The sequence below is a fragment of the Apodemus sylvaticus genome, chromosome 17 (assembly GCF_947179515.1).
Source record: "Apodemus sylvaticus chromosome 17, mApoSyl1.1, whole genome shotgun sequence".
In the NCBI taxonomy this organism is placed as follows: Eukaryota; Metazoa; Chordata; class Mammalia; order Rodentia; family Muridae; genus Apodemus; species Apodemus sylvaticus.
The window spans coordinates 50,358,706-50,382,208 of NC_067488.1; the positions used below are offsets into that span (position 1 = coordinate 50,358,706).

General features: G+C 40.3%; 1 protein-coding gene across 2 annotated transcripts in view; it reads left to right on the forward strand.

The window, feature by feature from the left end:
• The window catches only part of Ep300 (E1A binding protein p300), a 66,833-nt gene that overhangs the window by 38,719 nt on the left and 4,611 nt on the right, over positions 1 to 23,503 (forward strand). Inside the window, exons 13-29 of one of the 2 annotated variants that reach the window (XM_052161678.1) lie at positions 1,738 to 1,875; positions 3,214 to 3,648; positions 4,406 to 4,585; positions 4,716 to 4,860; positions 6,671 to 6,789; positions 8,060 to 8,299; positions 8,913 to 9,001; positions 10,644 to 10,724; positions 12,485 to 12,541; positions 13,059 to 13,136; positions 15,457 to 15,524; positions 16,207 to 16,357; positions 16,466 to 16,612; positions 16,860 to 16,973; positions 17,802 to 17,967; positions 19,216 to 19,380; positions 20,960 to 21,121. In XM_052161678.1, coding sequence (XP_052017638.1) covers positions 1,738 to 1,875; positions 3,214 to 3,648; positions 4,406 to 4,585; positions 4,716 to 4,860; positions 6,671 to 6,789; positions 8,060 to 8,299; positions 8,913 to 9,001; positions 10,644 to 10,724; positions 12,485 to 12,541; positions 13,059 to 13,136; positions 15,457 to 15,524; positions 16,207 to 16,357; positions 16,466 to 16,612; positions 16,860 to 16,973; positions 17,802 to 17,967; positions 19,216 to 19,380; positions 20,960 to 21,121 — 2,535 coding nt within the window. The remainder of the gene's footprint in view (positions 1 to 1,737; positions 1,876 to 3,213; positions 3,649 to 4,405; positions 4,586 to 4,715; positions 4,861 to 6,670; positions 6,790 to 8,059; positions 8,300 to 8,912; positions 9,002 to 10,643; positions 10,725 to 12,484; positions 12,542 to 13,058; positions 13,137 to 15,456; positions 15,525 to 16,206; positions 16,358 to 16,465; positions 16,613 to 16,859; positions 16,974 to 17,801; positions 17,968 to 19,215; positions 19,381 to 20,959; positions 21,122 to 23,503) is intronic. The other variant, XM_052161679.1, reaches the window with a different exon arrangement.

Sequence of the window (23,503 nt, forward strand, 5' to 3'; positions counted from 1 at the left end):
TCCCTCCATGCGTGTTCCAGTGAACAAAGTCAAGATTCTCAATCTTAGTGACAAGTGCCTTTCATTTCTGACACCTGCTGACCTCCTGAGGCCTTTTTCAATAGTGTACTTTTCTTATATTTGGCCTTTAATATTACATAGTTAAAGTTTAGAATGTATCTCAGTAATGGAGCATATATGTAGCATGTGGAAGATGTGGTTATCTTCTTAGCACCACAACATAGCCTCCAAACCCAGTTAAGTAGACTGTATTTTAGAGATGAGAGTAAGTTTAGTTGTTTGTCATCCAAGATTTCACTATGTGTAGCTCTTACTGTCCTAGAACTCTTTATGGAAAGCAGTCTGACTTCAAAGTCAGAAATCCTATCACTGGCGTGTGCTATAATACCTGGCTAAATAAAAAATCTGAAAGAAAAGGAAGGGCATACATTAATATATAACACAATTGATTTGTGCTTAAGAGATGGTGTGAAAGCATAAGCCACTGAGTCCAGATCCCCAGCAGCCCACTAAATCCAGGCTATGGTTGCACACACTTTGAACTCCAGTGTTATAGTTGGAGATTTCTGAGAGCTCACTGGCTATTGGTTCTAGTCTAAAATATGAACTCCATGTTTAATGGGAGACCCTGTCTTGTAAAATGAAGTGGAGGACCTGGTTGTTTGCTCAGCTAATAGAGTTGTTGCTTTTGCAAAGCATTCTGGCTCAGTTGTGTCAGCAACTTTATATAGTGGTTTACCATTATCTAAAATTATAGATCTAGGGTATATGATAAGCTCTTCTGACTTCCATGAGTACCTGGCATGCATGTGATATACATATGTACAGGTAAGTAAAGCATCCATATAAAATATAAGAAAGTAGAAATAATTTTTTTGTAGTAAAATAAGGTAGAAAGTAGGAGGTATGTTCCTGTTGTTATGGTAAAATACCATGACAAAAGCAGCTTAAGGAACAGTTTTATTTTGGCATATGATTCTGGGGACTAAACATATATAAATGCATGCATGGTATGGCAGTGGGAGCACAAATCTGAGAGGTTACATTTCAGCCACAAACAAGGAGCAGACTGTTCCAAATAAAAGGGAATCAATAAGTCTATAAACTCAGTCCTCACCTACTGACATACTTTGTCCAACAAGGCTGTACTTGCTGAAGATTTCATACTGGCATCCCTAGCTGAAGACCAAATTTTCAACTTCCCACAACTGTGGAGAGACATTTCTTATTCATATTACCATAGTTTCTTAATTCTCCATATTTCCTTTAATTTAAAGGTCTAGACTCGTGTAAGGCAGTTTTAGAAGGGAAAAGGGGAACAGTCTCAGCATATTTGCTAATCGTGAATACCAACCACGTTAGCCAGTAGTCATGTGATTTTTGCTTGTTTCCAGCACCAATAGTAAGATAAGAGAACTCATGATGTTATGGATTCATTTTCCAGTGTGAAGAAAATACTCAGTTGTTTCTTGTCAGAGTTCTAGATATCTCCAAGCCATCTGTCCCATTACCCTCTTCTTTCTTGAAGTTATGTTTGGTACTTACAAGCCTGTTACTCTTAGTTTTTAAGTGATTACTAGTTCGTTCACCTATTCCTTATGCTTCTCTTACCCAAACTATTAATGTAAACATCTAGATAGCAGGACAAGAGTGAATGCTAATTGCAGTTGGAGAATAATTGTAATGAAGCAATTAGTGATCTGTGGTTTGGTGTGGTTTTTTTCTTTTTATTTGCAGCCTATGGGCTATGGACCTCGCATGCAGCAGGCTTCTGGCCAGAACCAGTTCCTCTCCCAGACTCAGTTTCCATCCCAAGGAATGAATGTAACAAACATGCCTTTGGCTCCACCCAGCGGTCAAGCACCAGTGTCTCAAGTATGTTTCTTTAAAATGATGGTTAGTGTGCACGTATAGGCACCCAGGCCACAGGGTACATGTGTAGGACAACAGCACTTCTTTTACCTTTATGTGGTGTCTGAGAATTGTGTTCAGATTCCCAGACAGGCTTGGCCTTGTTATATCAAAACCACTGATTACAGTTTTCATGAGAAATATGGCATAGAAATAGTCTATTGTTTTCTTCTGTTGAAAGACAGGTGTCACCATTTAACCTTGGCCTTTAACTCAGAGAACAAATCTTTACTTCTTAAAAGTATTTATTTGGAGTTTTGAGACTAGATCTCATGTGGGCCAAGCTGGTCTGAACCTCACTGTGTATGCCTAGGATAGCTCTGAATGTCATATACTCAGCCTCCCAATTGCTAGGATTCTAGGTTTGCCTTACCACACTTGCTCTGTTTTGTACTTAAAGTGTCTTGAGCAAAACACAGTTGTTTTTGTTGTTGTTGTTTTGGGTTTTTTGTTTGTTTGTTTGTTTGTTTTTGTTTGTTTGTTTTTGGATTTGGTTTTTTCAAGACAGGGTTTCTCTGTATAGTCCTGGCTGTCCTGGAACTCACTCTGTAGACCAGGCTGGCCTCAAACTCAGAAATCTGCCTGCCTTTGCCTCCCAGAGTACTGGGATTAAAGGCGTGCGCCACCACTGCCCAGCTGAGGCAGTGGTTTTGTAATATTAAGCTAGATATTTCACCCTTTCCAAATGTGTGCAAATGTATTCACAGTATCGAACTTTATCAACGAATCTTAGTATAATAGCTCAGGATTACACTGAACTTTTTCCAAGTTGTCTAGGTTAGTCTCAATTCATGATCCTCCTGCTTCCTCTCAAGTGGCTGGGATTAAAGGCCTGTACTACTAGGACTGGCCAAGGATGAAGACAAAAAATGAAATCTTAAGGATGTTAGAGATGACTTTGAAGTTAAGACCTCTTGCTGTTCTTCAAATAGACTCTGATTCAGATTCCATCTTTGTATCTGGTGTCTCACAGGTGCCTGTAACTCCACTTTCAGTGGATCTGATTTCCTGTTGTGAATGCTTTCTAATCAGACATGCATCCATCCTAACCCTGTATGATTTTGAATATTCCCCCTTCCTCTTCTTTGAAATCTGATTGTCTTCAGGCATATACACTTTTAATACTTGCTCTGGAGACAGAGGCAGGTGAAGGGGTCTCTCTTAGTTAAAGCTAGCCAGGTCTACATAGCAAGACTCTGTCAGAATGAAAAATGTTAGATAATGTTTTTTTTTATACTCACTCTGTGTACTAAGGACTAGATGTCCTGCTTTTGTAATACCGTATATTTTTCATTTTCACAGGCACAAATGTCCAGTTCTTCTTGCCCAGTGAACTCTCCTATAATGCCTCCAGGGTCTCAAGGGAGCCATATTCACTGTCCTACTCTGCCTCAACAAGCTCATCAGAATTCACCTTCTCCTGTTCCTAGCCGTACCCCTACTCCTCATCATACTCCGCCAAGCATAGGGACTCAACCACCAGCAGCAGCAACAATTCCAGCACCTGTTCCTACACCTCCTGCCATGACACCTGGTGGACCACAGCCCCCATCTCTACATCCCCCATCCAGACAGACACCTACACCACCAACACATCTGCCTCCCCAAGTGCAGCCTTCACTTCCTGCTGCTCCTTCTGCTGACCAGTCCCAGCAACAGCCTCGCTCACAGCAGAGCACAGCAGCTTCTGTTCCTACCCCAACAGCACCACTGCTGCCTCCTCAGCCTTCCACTCCGGTGAGTACTTTGTATTTGGATGTCCTTAGAACAAGTTAAGCTCCAGCAGTGTTTTGTTTTTCTTTCTCATGGTTTTGTTTAGTTTTGCTCCCCATTTGCTTTATTCTATGTTCTAGGGTAAAAAAGTATGTTATCACCATATATTTTATTTACATAAAGACAATTTGAAACTGAGAAATTAAACTAAAACATTTTGGGACTAATTAAACATATACGAATTAGTCAGAGGACAGCCTGTAGCAGTTGGTTCTCCTTCTACCAAGGATCAAGGATCAAATTCAGGTTGTCAGACTTGATAGCGGGTGCCTTTACCCAGCGAACCACCATACTTTCCTTAATTTCTTTTTTTGTTGTTGGTTTTTTTTTTTTTTTTTTTTTTTTTTTTTTCCTAGACAGGGTTTCTCTGTATAGCTGTCCTGGAACTCACACTGGCCCCAAACTTAGAAATCCACCTGCCTCTGCCTCCCAAGTGCTGGGGCCTTCACTGCTCGGCCCTAATTTCATTTTTTAGTACTTTTGAGTCCCTATGAGGATGTCCTCTTTGGAACTCACACCAAAAATTTGGTAGCCATTCAAGTAAAACCAAACTGTTACCATTGGCAAGTCCTGTTCCTCCGATTTTTAAGATGAGCTGAGTAAGAGGAGACACCTTGGGTCCAACTGCTCTTAACAGAGATGTTAACTGCTGTGTAGCTTAAAATTAACTATGATTGAGCTATTGACAAGCTTTTGTGTGTTTTTCTTTTTTCCTCTCTAGCTTTCTCAGCCAACTGTAAGCATTGAAGGCCAGGTATCAAACCCTCCGTCTACTAGTAGCACGGAAGTGAATTCACAGACTATTCCTGAGAAGCAGCCTTTACAGGAAGTGAAAATAGAGGCTAAAATGGAGGTGGATCAACCGGAACCAGCAGATGTTCAACCTGATGATACAAAGGAGGTGAGGTTCTGTTCTAACAAAAGGAGATTTGTTAGTATCTCTAGTGGAGAGCATAAATAAGGTGATGGTCATGGACTTATTTCCAGGGGTTTATTTGGGAATACTGAAAGTTTCCTGTCTTATCTTTCAGGTTAAAGCTGAGGATGGTAAAGGCGAACCTACAGAAACGGAGGAAAGAGGCCCTGAGTTAAAAACTGAAGTGAAAGAGGAGGAAGACCAGCCAAGCACCTCTGCTACCCAGTCTTCCCCAGCTCCTGGACAGTCAAAGAAGAAGAGTATGTAAAGGCTTGGGGGTGGAGGGTGGGGGTCATCCATTTGGTAAAATGCTTGTCCCATAAGCAGTCAAGATCTGAATTTGTTTCCCACCAATTGTGTGGAAACACCAGGTATGTGCACATCTTTAATTCCAGTGCTTGGGTGGCCAAGGCAGAGAAATCTAAATTCAAGGCTAGCCTTATTTACTACATAGCAAAATCCCCAGCTAAAACTGAGGTAGAATGTGAGACCTTGTCTTATAGCTGAGCATTGTGGTACTCTTGTAATTTGACTAGTGGGAAAGTAGAGACAGGAGGATCCCTGGAACTTGTGGTTAGTGAGTTCAGACCCTACTAGACTCTGTTTTGGCAAGAGTTGAGGATTGAGGATGGAGAGAGACACAAGTACTTAACTGCTTTTATAGAGGACCCAGATTGGACTCCAGCAACCATGTGGTAGGTTACAACTATTTGTAACTCCAGCTCCGGGACCAAACACCAACTTTTGTTCTCAGGCTTTAGCACATATTTACACAAACATAGAAATACATAAAATGAAGTATTAAATGTGGAAAACAAGGTTATTAACCTGAATGAAAACACTAATGTTGACCCTTGGTCTACAAACAGAGACACAGACATGCATGTAGCAGGCAGGCTGGAAAGATTGCTGACTACTACAAATTGTTCTTTGACCGCTGCAAATGCATTTGTGCACAGGTACACAGATGCTCAAAGATAAATAATAAATTTTTTGATCTCTTATTTCTTCAACTCTTCATAGCTTGCATTTTATAACAGGACCTTAATCTCTGTATATCCTACAAACTTACCTCAAACATCTTCCTGCATTATTTTGCCTGGTGTTAGGATTGTTGCTATGTACAGCCAGCCACACCAGTTCAAAGAGGACATTGCCATCTCTGCTTGACAGAACCCTTCTTTCCACAAACAGCTTTTGGGCTGTTTCTTTCAGAAGTCTCTTCTGTGTTTTTAGGAGCCTTTGATTTCTGTTTCTATTTGGCCAAGTTCATTCTAAATAAGTCTGCAGCTGGAAAAGTAACTTAGCTAGCAAGGGGTGGGACTGTGTTGCAGAAAGTGGTTAAATCAGAGTGAGAATTAAAATTAGAAAGTGAAGCCAGGTGGCACATGCCTTTTAATCCGAGCACTTGGGAGGCAGAGGTAGGTGGATTTCTGAGTTCAAGGACAGCCTGGTCTACAGAGTGATTTCCAGGACAGCCAGCGATATACAGAGAAACCCTATCTTAGGAAGGAAGGAAGGAAGGAAGGAAGGAAGGAAGGAAGGAAGGAAGGAAGGAAGGAAGGAAGGAAGGAAGGAAGGAAGGAAGGAAGGAAGGAAGGAAGGAAGGAAGGAAGGAAGGAAGGAAGGAAGGAAGGAAGGAAGGAAGGAAGGAAGGAAGGAAGGAAGGAAAAAAGGAAGGAAAAAAGGAAGGAAAAAAGGAAGGAAAAAAGGAAGGAAAAAAGGAAGGAAAAAAGGAAGGAAGGAAAAAGAAAAGAAAGAAATTAGAAAGTAAGCCCTTAGTCAAGTTTTCTGAGGACAATGTCACTTCATTGCTATAGGATACTTGAGATGCTTTTAGAACTTATTGTTTGTTTGGTTTGTTGGTTGTGTAGCTCTGGCTGTCCTGGAACTCACTCTGTAGACCAGGCTAGCCTCAAAATCAGAAATCCGCCTGCCTCTGCCTCCCAAGTGTTTGGATTAAAGGCGTGCACCACCTCCGTCCCACTGCTTTTAGAACTTTTAACATGAATATGTCTTTAACATCCCTTTGCTCGGTCAGTAATTGATTTCAATGGACTCTCCTCAAAGTTTTCAAACCAGAAGAACTACGCCAGGCTCTGATGCCAACACTGGAGGCACTTTACCGGCAGGACCCAGAATCCCTTCCCTTTCGTCAACCCGTGGACCCGCAACTTCTAGGAATCCCTGTAAGTATTTGGTATTTTTTATTTTTATTTAGATTGAGAAACAGCTTTATTAACAGGAATGATGTTACAGATGTTACCCTTTTTACAGTGTACAAGTTTTGGCATTTTTATTGTTCTGCAGCTATTACCATGGTTTTAATTCATTTTCATAACATCCCTCAAACTCTACCTCCAATAAAATTACTAGGTGCAGCAGCCTTAGGGCTGCCTGGCTCCTGGATTCTTCTAGTATGGAATGTAAGCTTAGCATGTGTTTTGCATTGACCTCTAGCCCCCAGTACAGCCTTGGAGGTTCTTCCATGCTATGTGGCCATGTAACCCAGTGTTTCCTTGTAATCTAATACCATTCAGTTATGTTCATATTACTGCATTTGTATATGTATTTAATTGGCAAATATTTGGTTATTTCCAGTTTTGGGCTATTGAGACTATGACTGCTGTGAACGTCGGTGTACAAGTACTCCTTTGCCTTTTTGTTTAGATTTTGATACCTCATATTATCGTTGACCTTGTAGGTCCTTGGCCCTCATGCTCAGATGTTACAGGAGTGTGTGCATTTTCATGTGTTACAGAGTTGTTTCTCTTTGGTATGTTAGATGTGCAGTTGTTGAGTCAACAATTTATTATCACCTGAATAGATTGAGTCCCTTGATCCTGAAGATCTCTCTCTCTCTCTCTCTCTCTCTCTCTCTCTCTCTCTCTCTCTCTCTCTGTGTGTGTGTCTGTGTGTGTGTCTGTGTGTGTCTGTGTGTATTTAGGGTGCCTGGTTCCTCTACCAAAACCTATATCTTCTTTTTAGATTAGGGTTGGTTTGGGGTATGTATGTATCCCTGGTTGGACTGAGATTGACTCTGTAGACCAGACTGTCTTCAAACTCATGGTCATCTACTTACTCCCCCAAAGTTAGCTTTGAAATGTTTGGAAATTGTAATGCACCCAGGTTGCTTGCAGGTTTTATTCAAAGATTTTCCAGAAGTTTTTATTGATTGGATAGGGTATTGGAGTGCTTTTCAGGGAAACAGTTTATTCAGGATTTTTTTTTTCATGTTTTTCTATTACCTTAGAACACTTATTCTCTAGGATTTGTAGGTCCCTTCTAGTACTTAATCCTCAAAACCTCAAGAAGTGACAGACTTCAATCAACTCCTGGGAAGTAAGACGTATACATAATATTATGTGGAAAATTAATGATGCTAATAGGAAGACACTCCCCCCCTTCCCTAAATACCCTGCTCATGAGTATGTGATGTGGTGTTGCTTACACTTCTAGGATTACTTTGATATTGTGAAGAGCCCCATGGATCTTTCTACAATCAAGAGGAAGTTAGATACTGGACAATACCAAGAGCCCTGGCAATATATAGATGATATTTGGCTTATGTTCAACAATGCCTGGTTATATAACCGCAAAACTTCAAGGGTATACAAATATTGCTCCAAACTTTCTGAAGTATTTGAACAAGAAATTGACCCTGTCATGCAAAGCCTTGGATACTGTTGTGGCAGAAAGGTACGAAGTAGTTTTTAGACCTGTCTTTATCTTGTATGATAACTAGAATTCAGTTGTTCCTTGGGTTAAAAATACCCTGCTTCTAACTTTGACAGTCTTCCCCATCTCTGTTCTTCTTTTCATGTGACTGGAGGTCAAAACAGATCTCTGAACCAATTTACCAATGTTCTACCAACTGTAACAAGCCCTTTTCCTTAATCCACAATATATTTGGAATGAAGACTTTTATTTTTTTTCGTCATATATGAGAATTATGTGGAATTGCTTAGCCTTTAGCTGAGCCTTTGGTATATTGACTCATCAGAGTAAGCTCATGTAGGAGCTTCATTATGTCCCTAGTGATGCAGCTTGCTCTGCACATGATGCATTATTGTCCTCAGTGTAACTGCTCATGTTGCGTATAGGTATTTGCAAATAGTGTGGGCAGATATGCTGCACAGCCTAATGAAATCACATAGTAAACTGCTGGTGGTTTTTATAAGTTGACGTGGCTGATTGTGATTTATCTAAGTGAGATCTGAGTTGACACAGGATTTTTTGTGATTTGCCTTGTGAGTATTCTGCCTTGTACTTCAGGTCTTTGCACTCTGAAACAAATACTTTTCCCTTGCAGTTGGAGTTCTCTCCACAGACTCTATGTTGCTATGGCAAACAGTTATGCACAATCCCCCGTGACGCTACTTACTACAGTTACCAGAACAGGTAAGCTCAACCACTTACAGACCATGGTCAGTGTGCCTTTGTATATAGATGTATTGGCACATGTGTACACTAGTGTGCGGCATGGACACACATTGTGCTTCATGTTATCTGCTTGAAAGCATCTGTATTGTATGCATTATTTTCAATAGTATTTTCTAGTATCAACCAAAAAAATGTTACAAGTTTTGTGAACCTTATGTCATCCTAATTTCTTATTCTTGGATTATGATTAGTGTCAGGCAAATTAAAAACAAAGTAATCTCCCAGAGCTGAGGTCTAGCTAATTTATAGAGAGCTTCCCTGGTATCTCTGAAGCCCTGGGTTTGAGGCTAGCACCTTGTATGTGGATTATAGTAGTTCAAAGCTATAATCCAAGTACTGGAAAGGTAGAGGAGGTTCAGGGATCACTTCAAAGTAGTAGTTGGCCTGCTGTATAAGTCTATTTAAGGCCAGCCTAGAAGGCATGAGACCCTGTCTTTTAAAAAAAAAGTGTGCGAGCGCACGCACATACATACATACATACATACATACATACATACATACATTGTTTTTCCCTATACAGACGTGGGTATCAGTGTTCCCTACCTTATTTTTCACTATCCAGTGGCTGTAATCACAAATTTATATACACTAATCTCTTGATGGTGAATAATTAATCTCTTATTGGTAATAATCAGACTGCATTGGAGATCATCTAGTGTTTTTCCTCTGATCTCTGCAACAGACCTGCACATCTAAGTAGTGAGTGCCCTGGCCTGTTTAACGCTGCCAACACTGGCTCAAAGGTTAACAGCACTGGCTGCTCTTCCAAAGGACCTAGGTTCAATTCTCAGCAACCTCATGGTGGCTCACAACCATTTGTAATAAGGTCATTTCCCTCTTCTGGTTTGCATGAGAACAGAACACTCACATACATTAAATAAATCTTGCATGGTGGTAGCAGTGCCCACCTTTAGTCCCAGTACTGGGAAGGAAGAGGCAGGTGGATCTCCGAGTTTGAGACCAGTCTGATCTACAGAGAGAGTTCAAGGATGGTTATGCCTATACAGAGAAATTCTGTCTCAATGGGAGTAAAAAAGAAATATGATATATATATTCTGTGTGTGTGTGTGTGTGTGTGTGTGTGTGTGTGTGTGTGTGTGTGTGTGTGTAGTGGCAGCAGCAGCACTGGGTAGTAAGAAATCAAGCAGTATGGGTCCAAGTGAAAGGCCTCGTTTTATTTGGTGTAATCATTTGCTACCTGTGATCGCATTGAAATATTTAATGCTGATATGTGCTTTGCCTTGGCTTTCTGCTTTGTGTTGTCTTGTCTTGCTTTTGTTTTTTGTTGTCTTGCAATCCCTCATTTCTACGTTTGTTTTGTTTTTTTTTTCTCCTTCATGCTTGTCGTTGTCTGCGCTTGGCTTTGATTGCAAAAACAAACAAACAAAAAAAACCAAAAAATACAATCAAAAAAAACAAAACAAACCCAAACTGTGGGGCCCATAAATCTGCATCATTGAATGTCCTTGTCGCCGTTGATGACCTGCTCTCTGCTCCCGTTCCCCTCCTTGGCCTGCTGTGATTGGTGGCTTCGTTGCTTGGCTTGGGCTGTGTTGTGTGAACGGAACAGTTCACCCCAGTATGGCCTTCTTGCCGACAGGTATCATTTCTGTGAGAAGTGTTTCAATGAAATCCAAGGGGAGAGCGTTTCTTTGGGAGATGACCCTTCCCAACCTCAAACGTAAGTAGCTACATCATTTTGAATCTGCTCTTTAATTCTCCATTCTCTCAGGATTGTTCTTAGGCATGTCAAAGTGGTCTTATCCTGTTGTCTGTCCAATACTGATCCCACCAGTCACGGGTTATTTGTAAAATACAAATGATTTTGAGGTAAATTAGATAGTGATTCTCAATTGCCCTCTCACATCTCTGGCTATTGGCTACTCACCTGGTTATCCTAAATTCTGTTAACAAATTTCTGGACTAAGTTATCTGAGCATTGGAAAATCATCTTAGTAATAATAAGTACTTACAAATAATAATAAGTACTTTCTTCAAAAAATTAAAAGGTTTGTAAAAAAGCAGACTGCCCCCAGTTAGTAGTCTGCTAACCTACAAGAAGATATAAGGGCATTGTGAGTACAACCTCCTTCAAACTCAATATACTTAGTAATGAAATGCTTTTTACAAACCTTTTAATTTTTAGAAGAGAGTAAAGTACTTATTATTATTTGTAAGTACTTATTTCCTTTCAATTACTGTTGAAATACAGTGTAGTAGGCTCTGGGTGCCTATGTAGGAGAACAGATGCTAAGAACCTACAAAGACACATTTTGACTCTTAGCAGAACCAGAGAAGTACACACTAGAGAAGGCTTTCCTGCTGTGGAAAGGGTAGTCAGTCAGTTTTATCCTTGGAACCACAGAATGGCCTGCTAGGTATTATAAACTTTAAATCAGTTAAGGCTCAGAGGTTAGAAAATATAGAATTCCCTTACTGTTTTTCCAAGACTATAATGAGCATAAGAGATTAAATTTTTAAGAAGTTCCCATGTCATTCTGGATGCTCTTGGTCTTTGGGTCATCCATCAAGGTCTGAGGACAATCAGGAAGGTGAATGGATCTTGAGACTCTTGCTTGTTATATAAAATACCTTTTAAATTTGTTTTATAGGGGAGTTGGGAGTCCTGGGCAGTATTAGAAGTGATGATATATAATACTAAGAAATGAAAATTTTTTGTCCTTCAAATTTAGTCTGAGGTAACTGCAAGAACCTAAAGCATGCAGTTCCTATCCTTGCTAACAATACAAGACTTAAAAAATGAAACAAAACAGGACTTGCCCATCTGATTCCTAAAACCAAACTTCCCTCAAATAACAGAGGGGTGACTTTCTAAGACAGAATCTCAACTACATACCTCTTGAAAAACTTACAATGTAAACGAGGTAGGCCTCAGACTCTCAGAGCTCCACTTGCCTCTGCCTCCAGATTGTTTACAATCTGCAAACAGCAGATTATAAAAACTACATATCCACCAGGTGTGGTGGTGCACGCCTTTAATCCCAACACTTGGGAGGCAGAGACAGGTGGATTTCTGAGTTCGAGGCCAGCCTGGTCTACAGAGTGAGTTCCAGGACAGCCAGGGCTACACAGAGAAACCCTGTCTCGAAAAACCAAAACAAACAAACAAAAAGAACTTGACATCCGCATAGAACCAGATTTCAAAATAGAACTGCGCATATTAACATATCTTTAATTTGCACCACAGAGGCAGAGGGATGTGAGCAGTGAGCTCAAGGCCTACCATAGCTACATATGACCCTGTTTCAGAAGGGGGTTTGTGTGTCTGTCAGTTATGACGTACTATAGAACACTGCAGTATATACAACTGCATTTTCTAGGACTCAAATACAGAAAATGAATTTTGTTCTGAGAGGATTGTATATTCAGGTAGTCATTATTTTTGTTTGTTTTCTCATTATGTCTATTTTCTTTCCTTAGTACAATAAATAAAGAACAATTTTCTAAGAGAAAAAATGACACGCTGGATCCTGAATTGTAAGTAGTTTCCCATGAATTATTGGTACACTCTCTGACCTTTTTTCAAGATAACCTGATATTCTTGGGCTAACATCTGCATATCATAAATGTTACAGTTAGTGTTCATTATATGTTCCCTATTAAGCAGCACACTACTTCTGCCCAGTGGTGTGCTCTCCTCGCTGCATTTCCTGTGCATCCTTGGAATCCCTTAGCCCACCTGGCAACTTTCTGAGCCTAGTTCACTGAAGAGGACAGTTCCCTCTTCTTACTCTGAAAATGGGTAGTATTACTCTAGGGTCTCAGAACTGAGAACTGCCTTTCTGCATTGAAAGTTTAGGTTGTTGGTATAACATAGGTGTGATTTGCCCTCCCTTAACATAAAAAATAAAAGCCAAAAGAAAAATTTGACTAAGCTAATTTTTTTTTAACTCATTGGGCATGACAATTGTCTTTTGATAGAATTTACAGGAGATATTAGACATTTTTGTTAGTGATGCTTCAAAAACTTAGAATTTATAATGTTCATTTCCAGGTTTGTTGAGTGCACAGAGTGTGGAAGAAAGATGCATCAGATCTGTGTCCTTCACCACGAGATCATCTGGCCAACTGGGTGAGGCTTAAGACATTAGAAGTTCTGTTTTGTTTTATTTCCATGAGCATTCTTTTCCATAACTGTTTGTATGTTCAAGTTTACTGATTTTGTTTGGGCATCACTATGTAGCTCTAGCTGGCCAGGAACATGCTACTCCTGAGTGCTGGGATCAGAGGTGTTCATTGCCATACCTGCACAAAGCTGTGTTCTTCTAAGTATTTTCTCTGGGATTCGGAGTCTAGCTTATTGGTACAGCACATGGCCTGATACAGTTTGGCTCTGGGTTTTATCCTAACACTGCTAAAACTGAATTTTTTTTTCCCCTTGGAATTGGAAAAGGATCAGTACAAACCCAGTTTAAAACTTAAATAGCAGCTGAGGAGATGGCACATAGGATAAAGCACTTGCCATTTAAGTGTTAAGACACCTAAAACATCTATAATAATACCTCTATAGGTTTGGTACCCACCTATCATCCCAGCCTTTGGTAGGCAAATTCCTATATATATACATTTATATATGGACCACACATTGAAAGCCTATCTCCATAAAAGGAAGGAAATGTTATGTTGATATTAAAGCCAGTATTAGCTGTAACAGAATTTGCCAGATTTGAAAGTGTTTGCTGATAACTATAGTCTTAAAAGGGAACCAGTATTGGTATAAAGCCAAGGAACACCTAGTTGTCCTTCCTGAAGCATCCTAACGGGAATGATACACTAAGGACTCTTGGCCAGGCTGGGGGACCAGTATCTTATAGACTCATAGCATTAAGTAAGAGTCAGAAATGATACTTTTAGTTTTGGGAGAAAGGGGCTGACCTTTTGGGGTTTTTGAGACTGTATTTTTATGTGTGACCCTGGCTGTTCTGGAACTCAAAGATCCACCTGCCTCTGCCTCCCAAGTTCTGGGATTAAAGGTGTGCGCCCCCCTGTCAGCTAAAGGGCATATTTTTTTCCCCAAGGAAAAACAAGTTAGAGTCAAGTTACATCATGGGGTACAATCTCCTGTCTAATGCTCCCCTTATTAGACTAATTTTTAATACAGTTAGGAGTATTCATTGATAGCATCATTTATCTGGAAAAATGTCTATAAGTGATTGTCATTCACTTGGCTACCTTTCAATTTTCTATTTGGTTTGCCTTTACGTATGTTTAAGAGACATGCTTGATAAGACTGACATGTTCAAGATGGCTTACGAAATTCCTTAAAATTCTTGCAATTCAGAATTTAAGACTAGTCCACTAATTAAAGACAATCATTGATACTGTATCATGGCTGAAATAAATGGCTCTTGCAGAGACCCTGAGTTCAGATCTCAGCCCTCAGGTCAACAGTTCATAACTACATGTGATTATCATTAGAATGAATCCATGAGCACATGCCCGTGAGTGGCACATACCCAGAGACTTCTTCTTTTTTTTTTTTTCTTTTTTTTTTTTTTGGATAGTATTTCTCTCATAGACCAGGCTGGCCTTCAACTCAGTGTTGGGATTGAAAGCGTGTGCCACCACCTGAGTAAAGATATTTTATGTACATGTGTACACTGTAGCTATCTTCAGACACACCAGAAGAGGGAATCAGATCACATTACAGATGGTTGTGAGCCACCATCTAGTTGCTGGGAATTGAACTTAGGACCTTAGGAAGAGCAGTCAGTGCTCTTAACCACTGAGCCATCTCACCAGCCCCAAATTATTTTTTAAAAACATATATTAAGCTTGCTTTCTTTTTGGTTTTTTAATTAGAAGTTGTTTTCTTCAGTATTGTCAGTATTCTAACTTCAAAGGGTGACACAGGAAAATGAGGAGTTGAAGACCAGCCTGGATATAATAGCTAGGGATACATAAATGTAGTTCAGTAGTATGGAACTTGCCTAGTGTGTACTTACAGAAATGGGTGTGGCTATTTGATTGAGGTTGGTATGAGGAAATGTATGGTCAAACTTGCTTTATGATATATATAGCTTTGACCACCCTTCCTCACATACCTCTCAGGTTCTGGTATTACAATAGGATGTAGCACAGAAGCCTAAGGAAAAAGCCAAAGGCTCTTTTGTTGGTAGATGTTTTTCCAGATGCTCTCACTGGTTGGCCAGGATCTCCTTGCTCTTCCTGTCTCCCATTCTCAGTTGGGATAACAGTTGTTCTCTTGTTTCTCTCAGCTAGAAATCCTAGACCTGCCTTCTAAAAACTGTATACTGGTTATATCAACTTTGTTATGTGTTTGGACCTTGTGCCAAGATGTTTTTTGAGTTTATCTGGATTCGAATGATGGATATTGATACATGGTGCTTTAATTTTATGTTATATAAGCAAAGTCCTGGTTTACATTTTAGGTTTGTCTGTGATGGCTGTTTAAAGAAAACTGCACGAACTAGGAAAGAAAATAAATTTTCTGCTAAAAGTAAGTCTCATTCTTAGAGGTAAAGCATATTTTAAAATTTTTCAAAAAACTGGGAGGTGGTGGCACACTCCTTTAATCCCAGCACATGGGAGGAGGAGGCTGGCAGATTTCTGAGGTTGTAGCCAGCCTGCCTTGTCTTTAAAATTATATATATATCCTGAATCTTAGTGAAAATTAAACTAGCCAAAATTAGTCCATTTTAACAAGTGTAGTTGTGCACACCTCTAAGCCCTGTACTCGGGAGGCAGGCAAACTTGAGTTTGAGGCCAGCCTCATCTACATAGTGAGCCCCTCTTTCAAAAGAGAAAAAGAGATTTAGCTAAAATAAAATAATTCTATAGCATAGTGAATATTGAACTATAAAAGAAATCACTGAAATTTTAATACATTTTCCCCCTATATTTCTTCCTGATCTGGCACATGTCATAATGTGGGGCACATGTAAAAGTGATTGACTAGAATCACTGTAGAATGAAGTACAGACACCTTCCTGCCTTACCTAAGATATGTTGAGGGATACGATATCAGAGTTACCTTACTATATTGAAAAAAATATAGCAGGTTACTTGAACCTAAATATTGACAGTAAAATTTGAGCCACAGTAACTTTCTTCCTACTCTTTAATGTTAGGAATTGTGCACAAGACCATACCTTGGTAACTTGTAAATTTTATATTCCTAGGATTGCCGTCTACCAGACTTGGGACCTTTCTAGAGAATCGAGTGAATGACTTTCTGAGGCGACAAAATCACCCTGAATCAGGAGAGGTCACTGTTCGGGTTGTTCATGCTTCTGACAAAACTGTGGAGGTGAAACCAGGCATGAAAGCAAGGTGTCTAGTGATCTCTATTTCATTTTTTTATAGATCCACAATTGTGCACACTCAGTTATTGTTGATTTCAACCTGAATCATTTTTGATTTCCTTTTAATCTGAATTAGGTTTGTAGATAGTGGAGAGATGGCAGAATCTTTTCCATACCGAACAAAGGCACTGTTTGCCTTCGAAGAAATTGATGGTGTTGACTTGTGTTTCTTCGGCATGCATGTTCAAGAATATGGCTCTGACTGTCCCCCTCCCAACCAGAGGTAGGACTTGATGTGACCAGCTTCTCATTTTGTGGGAGAGGTAATGGGAAGGGATTGGCTTCATGTACTAACTAGTAAAAAAGCGCACTGGGCAGAAACAGGATGGTGAGAATAGCATGTGCCGGGTCAGTCATACATGGAAGCCAAGGCCAACCCAGGTCACCATAGTCACGGCAAAGAATGATGGTCTTTAGCCATATAAGTAATACTACATGGTGAAACATTTTTCTTTCCTTGTTTTTGATAGGAGAGTATATATATCTTACCTGGACAGTGTTCATTTCTTCCGTCCTAAATGTTTGCGGACTGCAGTCTATCATGAAATTCTAATTGGATATTTGGAATATGTCAAGAAATTAGGGTAAGCATTATTAGAAAGTAGTATGCTCTAGAAAAGGTGTTATTGTGTATTTTGATTTTCTCATGTTGGTTATGATATAGTAAAGCCATGACCTCAATTTGTTAGATCTTCTGTGATATGAAAATGATATCACCATGTGTTAATAAACCAATCCTTTAGTTCTGTTTTGTTGAAACCATTGATATTACTCTTTTGAAAATGAACTGTTGCCGGGCGGTGGTGGCGCGCGCCTGTAATCCCAGCACTCTCGGAGGCAGAGGCAGGCAGATTTCTGAGTTCAAGGCCAGCCTGGTCTACAGAGTGAGTTCCAGGACAGCCAGGGCTACACAGAGAAACCCTGTCTCAAAAAAAAAAAAAAAAAAAAGGAAAATGTGGTACATACAATCCCAGCATGCAAGAGGCTTTGGGGTGGAGAGTGCAAGTTCATTCATAAGATGTGGAGGTAGTCCTTACCTTTAAAGTACGTACATCTGTGGAGAGTACTTGCCATCTAACTTGTAGCCATTTACCTTGCACTTAATTTGTTAGGATGGGTTTCTTCTTTTGATCTTAAAATACAGATTTGGGGTTTTAAGATCAAGAAACCAAGCCCCTCTATAAATGAAATTCACAACATAACTCCATGGCCTTTCAAAACAAGTAGGTAGTATTAGACCTGTTAGTGCATCTGGTTTGGAGTAAGCATTTGTGTCCTTATCTTTTTGCCTTGTTTAGGGCGGGCGTACTGTGTGCAGTGCTTTGCACCCATAGCATCCACTACTCTAGGAAAGTTACTATAGCTTTCTCTAACACAATGATGTCTTGATGTCCTTCTCTTTGTGTTTTTAGATACACCACAGGGCATATCTGGGCCTGTCCTCCAAGTGAAGGGGATGACTATATCTTCCATTGCCATCCACCCGATCAGAAGATACCAAAGCCCAAGCGATTGCAGGAATGGTACAAAAAGATGCTTGACAAGGCTGTATCAGAACGTATTGTCCATGACTACAAGGTCAGTTGGAACAAAGAAATGTACCAGCCTACTATTTTCTGTCTTTTCTTCGACAAGTATTGTTCAGTCTTAAAGGATGTAATTGTTATAATTATATTAGTTCATTAAAGTTTATTTTTAATATATAAAATTTCAAATTTAGAAAAGCTAGGTGTTAGGTGATTTATAGATCAGCAAAGTTGTGCTTGCCTATAATCTCACTTTGGAAACTGAGGCAGGATGATTCAAAGTTCAAAAGTGTCTTGGGTGCCTAGAGAAATGGATTAGCAGTTTAAAGCAGTTGTCCTTGCAGTGGACCCATATTTGTTTCCCAGTACCCACATGGTTGCTCACATCCATCCTTGACTCTAATTCTAGGGACCTCTGTGTTCACCAGGCACACATATGGTGCACACATGTGCACGCAGGTCAAACACTTAGTACATATAAAATAAAATAAATAAATCTAAGTTTTAATAATTAGATTTGTCATGGGTAAGATATGGTGGTACATGTCTTTATTAGAAGTGGACAGGCAAGGGGCTGGAGAGATGGCTCAGCGGGTAAGAGCACTGACTGCTCTTCCAAAGGTCATGAGTTCGAATCCCAGCATCCACATGGTGGCTCACAACCATCCATAAAGAGATTTGACACCTACAGTGTACTTACATATAATAAATAAATAAATATTAAAAAAAAAGAAGAAGAAGAAGAAGAAGTGGACAGGCAAAGGCAGATAGATCTCTGAGTTTGAGGCCAGGCTCATTTATATAGGGAATTGCAGGCCATCCTGGCCTAAGAGACACTTTGTCTCAAAAAAGAAAAAAACTGGATATAATAATTACATGTGTTTAATTCCCAAATTCAGGAGACTGAAGTAAATCGATCCTTTGAGTTCTGAAGAGACCTGCCAGCCTGTTTTACATAGTGAGCTCTGTACATAGTGAACCAAGGGGAGATAAATAGTGATATCCTCTCTAAAATAAACAGGGAAATACATTGTTACTAATTTGTATTTTGGGGACTGGAGAGATGACTCAGGGGTTAAGAGCACTGACTGTTTTTCCAAAGGTTCTGAGTTCAATTCCCAGCAATCTCATGATAGCTCACAGCCATCTGTAATGAGATCTGATGCCCTCTTCTGGTGTGTCTGAGGACAGCTACAGTGCACTCAGATACATAAAATAAATATATAAACTTTTTCAACAAAAAAAAAAAGAAAGAAAGAAAAAAGAAATTCTAATCATGGGGATATTTTCTTTTTTACAGGATATTTTAAAACAAGCTACTGAAGATCGATTAACAAGTGCAAAGGAGTTACCCTATTTTGAAGGTGATTTCTGGCCCAATGTTCTGGAAGAAAGCATCAAGGAGCTTGAACAGGAAGAGGAGGAGAGGAAGCGGGAAGAGAACACGAGCAATGAGAGCACTGATGTAAGGGCTCAGTGTCCTGGTGTCTGCTGGCATCTCACTGTTAAGACACAAAGGAGTTTACACTTTCAATTTGGTATAAAAGAGCAATTTAAATTCTGCTAGGTGTAATGCTCTTAATTTCAGCATGTAGGATGACAGAATTCAAAACCAACCTTGGCTGCATAGCAGGCAAACTATCTCAGAACTAAGTTCCTGTGTTTCTAAGTAGTATCCTGGATATTGAATAAGTTCCTGGAAAATTAGAAAAAATATATCTAATAGGCCAAATTATGGCTGCTACAGGCTTTGCTGAGTACATATCTTCTCTAGTATATTTTTCCAGAAGTGCTGGGGATCACAGGCAGGCACAAGCCTGGAAAAGTTAACTTGTCTCCTTCATAGTATCCTAGTCAGTTATTGACTAGACACATGTAGACTGTTCTCTGGATTTTAACTTAAAGGCAGAGTGACACATTTTCTTATTTCAGCACTCAGGAGGCAGAAGTAGGCAGGTACATGTGCATTCCAAGGCCAGGCTTCTATATAGTGAAACCTTGTCCAAAAAGAAGGAAAAAAAATAAAAAGGCTTGAGCACCAAATCCAGAATTCATTCCCTGAACCCACATGGCTGTAGCAGAGAACCAGCTCCCATTCGTTGTCCTTTGACTTCCACAGGTTTGTGCCATGGTGTGCACAAAGACATGGGCCCTGGATAAGTCCAGCACCAAAAACAAAGTGAAAGGTCTTCAGGCAGGCATGGCAGTCCCCATCCATAGTCTCATGTTCTCTCCCTCTCTACCCCCTCCCCTTTAACAGATTTAACCTTTGGTTAACTTCATAACGGACTAGGCTATTGTATTTGGCAGCTTGCTGGTTTCCCTCTTTCTTTTCTTGGTCACCGACCATGTGCTACACATTCTTCAGTCTTGTCTCTAATCTGGACACTGGAGTCCATGGCTTCTGCAACCTGGGGCTTTTCTTTCTGTTTTTTATTCTTGTTGTTTGTTTTATTTTCTAGAGACAGTTTCCCCATGTAGCCTTGGTTATCCTGGAACTTATTCTGTAGACCAGGCTGGCATCGAACTCAGAGATCTGTCAGCCTCTGTTTCTCGAGTGCTGTGGTTAAATTCATGCACCACCAGCGCCCTGGAAATTGAGGCTTTTTCTAAAAATACAAGTTTACAGGCTTTCATTTCCATAATGAAGCTTGGGCTCTTTGTTGGGAGACAGTTTAGAAAGACTCCAGAGTACTTGTTCTTCAAGAGGAACCTCGGTCAGTTCTGTTCCCTGTACCCACAGCAGAATTCTCCTAACTTTCTATATAACTCCAGTTTTGGAATAAGAGAGCCTCTGAAAGAACCTGCACATAGATGCACACATTCATCAAGCTACACACATACACAAAACAATAGTTAAGCATTTGCTTTGTAAGTAGAGAGGAGAGAAAGAAAGAGATTTTAAAAGGAAACTAGTAATAAGTAGCTGCAGAAGATAAATATCAGCCAAGAGTCACAGAGTCTTTTTACCTTCTGTCTCATTTCCAGGTTTGTTAGTTTGTTTTTACCTAGCACGTTCATTTCTCCTTTGTGCTGCCCTACAGGTAACAAAAGGAGACAGCAAAAATGCTAAGAAGAAGAACAACAAGAAAACCAGCAAGAACAAGAGCAGTCTGAGTCGGGGCAATAAGAAGAAGCCCGGGATGCCCAACGTGTCCAATGACCTCTCTCAGAAACTGTACGCCACCATGGAAAAGCATAAAGAGGTGAGAGGCAGCCACCAGGGTAGGTGGATGTGGCAGGGCAGGCGGGGTTCTAAGCTGCTCACCCCAGCTGGCATGATGACAACTCCAGGTGTCTGGAAATGTGGAGGGAAGAAATGGCCTGACTGGAAGAGGGTTGACTGGGATGAATAGAGCATGCACATAGAGTCTGCTTTGAGAATGGGTTTGTGGCTTCTGAGGATGGGTCTTGTTCTGTGACCCGGATGGCCTTGGATTCATAGATGTCCGCCTGCCTCTATCTTTGTATTTCTGAGGTTGACAGCAGGTTCCAACATTTTTCATATTTGCTCTTCAAATGTTTCATGTTTTTCGGGGGGGGGGGGGTGGATTTGGTTTTTTTGAGACAGGGTTTCTCTGTGTAGCCCTGGCTGTCCTAGAGCTCACTCTGTAGACCAGGCTGGCCTCAAACTCATTAATATGCCTGCCTCTGCCTCCCAGAGTGCTGGGATTACAGGTGGCGTGTGCCACCACTGCCCGGCATGTTTTGTGTTGTTTAGAGCCCCACTCTTATTCCAGTTTATAATAGTGCTTAGTGTTAGATTTAAGACTGACTCAGAAACATTCATAATCATATTCCCATATTTGAGCCCCCTTCTAAATTAACACTTAGTGTTCCTCACATGGCTTTACTTATTTATTTATTTATTTATTAAGTTTTATGTGTATGGGTATTTTGCTTGCATGCCAGAAATGGATGCCAAATCCTCTCCAACTGAGTTTAAAGACAGCTACCATGTATGTATAGGGAATGGAACTTGGGTCCTCTGCAAAAGCAACTAGTGACAAAGAGCAAGCATAACCCCAGTGAGCCACTGCTCTGTCCCCTTACCATGCTTTTCTAAGAAAATGAGAATGGAAGCAAACCATTAGTAAGAAAGGAATCATTTGTTGTTTTTGTTTGTTTTGTTTTTTTAAAGAATTACGTATTTATATGAGTACATTGTTGCTGTTTGTTGCTGTCTTCAGACACACCAGAAGAGGGCATCGGGTCCCTTATCAGATGGTTGTGAGCCACCCTGTGGTTGCTGGGAATTGAACTCAGTACCTTTAGAAGAGTAGTCAGTGCTCTTAACCTCTGAGCCATCTCTCCAGCTCCCTAACTTGTTGGGATCATGTTATGATGTGGCTGGACTCTACTCACTGTGTAGTTGAGAACAGTCTTCCATGTTCCCGAGCTCAGCTACATCCCTAGCCCATGTGCTTTTTTTTTTTTCTTGTTTACAGTTCAATTCTATTCTAAGGTTAAATTATAACCAGTTTTTTATTTTATATTTATTTTGCTTTTCAAGATGTGGTTTCTCTGTGTAACAGCCCTATCATTTGGTGTACTCCAGAGATTCCTCCCAGATACTGGGATTAAAGGCATGAGCCACCACACCCAGCTTCAAAAGCAATTTCTTCAACACCAGTTATGTTGTGAGAAGACTGATCACTTAATTATTGTAATTAGGTTAGTTAGCCATCTTTAGAAAAGGCAGTTAGTATGGTGAGGAAATACAAATAATGAAAGCATTTTTCAGCCAGGCGGTGGTGGTGGTGGTGGTGGTGGTGGTGGTGGTGGTGGTGGTCGCCTTTAATCCCAGCACTTGGGAGGCAGAGGCAGGTAGATATCTGAGTTTGAGGCCAGCCTGGTCTACAAAGTGAGTTCCAGGACAGCCAGGGCTATACAGAAAAACCCTGTCTCAAAAGAACAAAAAAGACAGCTGGGCAGTGGTGACGCACGCCTGTAATCCCAGCACTCTGGGAGGCAGAGGCAGGTGGATTTCTGAGTTCAAGGCCAGCCTGGTCTACAGAGTGAGTTCCAGGACAGCCAGGACTATACAGAGAGACCCTGTCTTGAAAAAAAAACAAAAAAAAAAAAAAAAACCAAATCCAAAACAAAAACAAACAAACCAAAAAAAGAACAAAAAAACAAAATAAAAAAAAATCAGCATTTTCTCCGCATAATTTTCTTCTGTCTAGCCCTAATTGATATAACCAAAGCCAGATAGATTCCTAATGACCATACCTTCAGCCATGCCCTTACATGGAAGGTCATCTTGCATTCTAGTGGATGCCACTATCAGAAAACATTCGTGATGGCCTTGTGCAATTTTGAAAGTATATAGTACTGCTTGAAGAGCTAATGGGGATTGACTTGACTCAGGTTTTTTATTTTTATGTACATTTGGTGTTGGGCCTACATGAATGTCTGTGTGAGGGTGTCTACTCTACCAGAATTTGAGTTATAGACTGTTGTGAGCTGCCATGTGGATGCTGGGAATTGAACCCAGGTCTTCTGGAAGAGCAACCAGTGCTTCCACAACCAGAGCCATCTCTCCAGCTCCTGAAATTTTGTAATGCATCAAGTGCTCATAGTGTCCA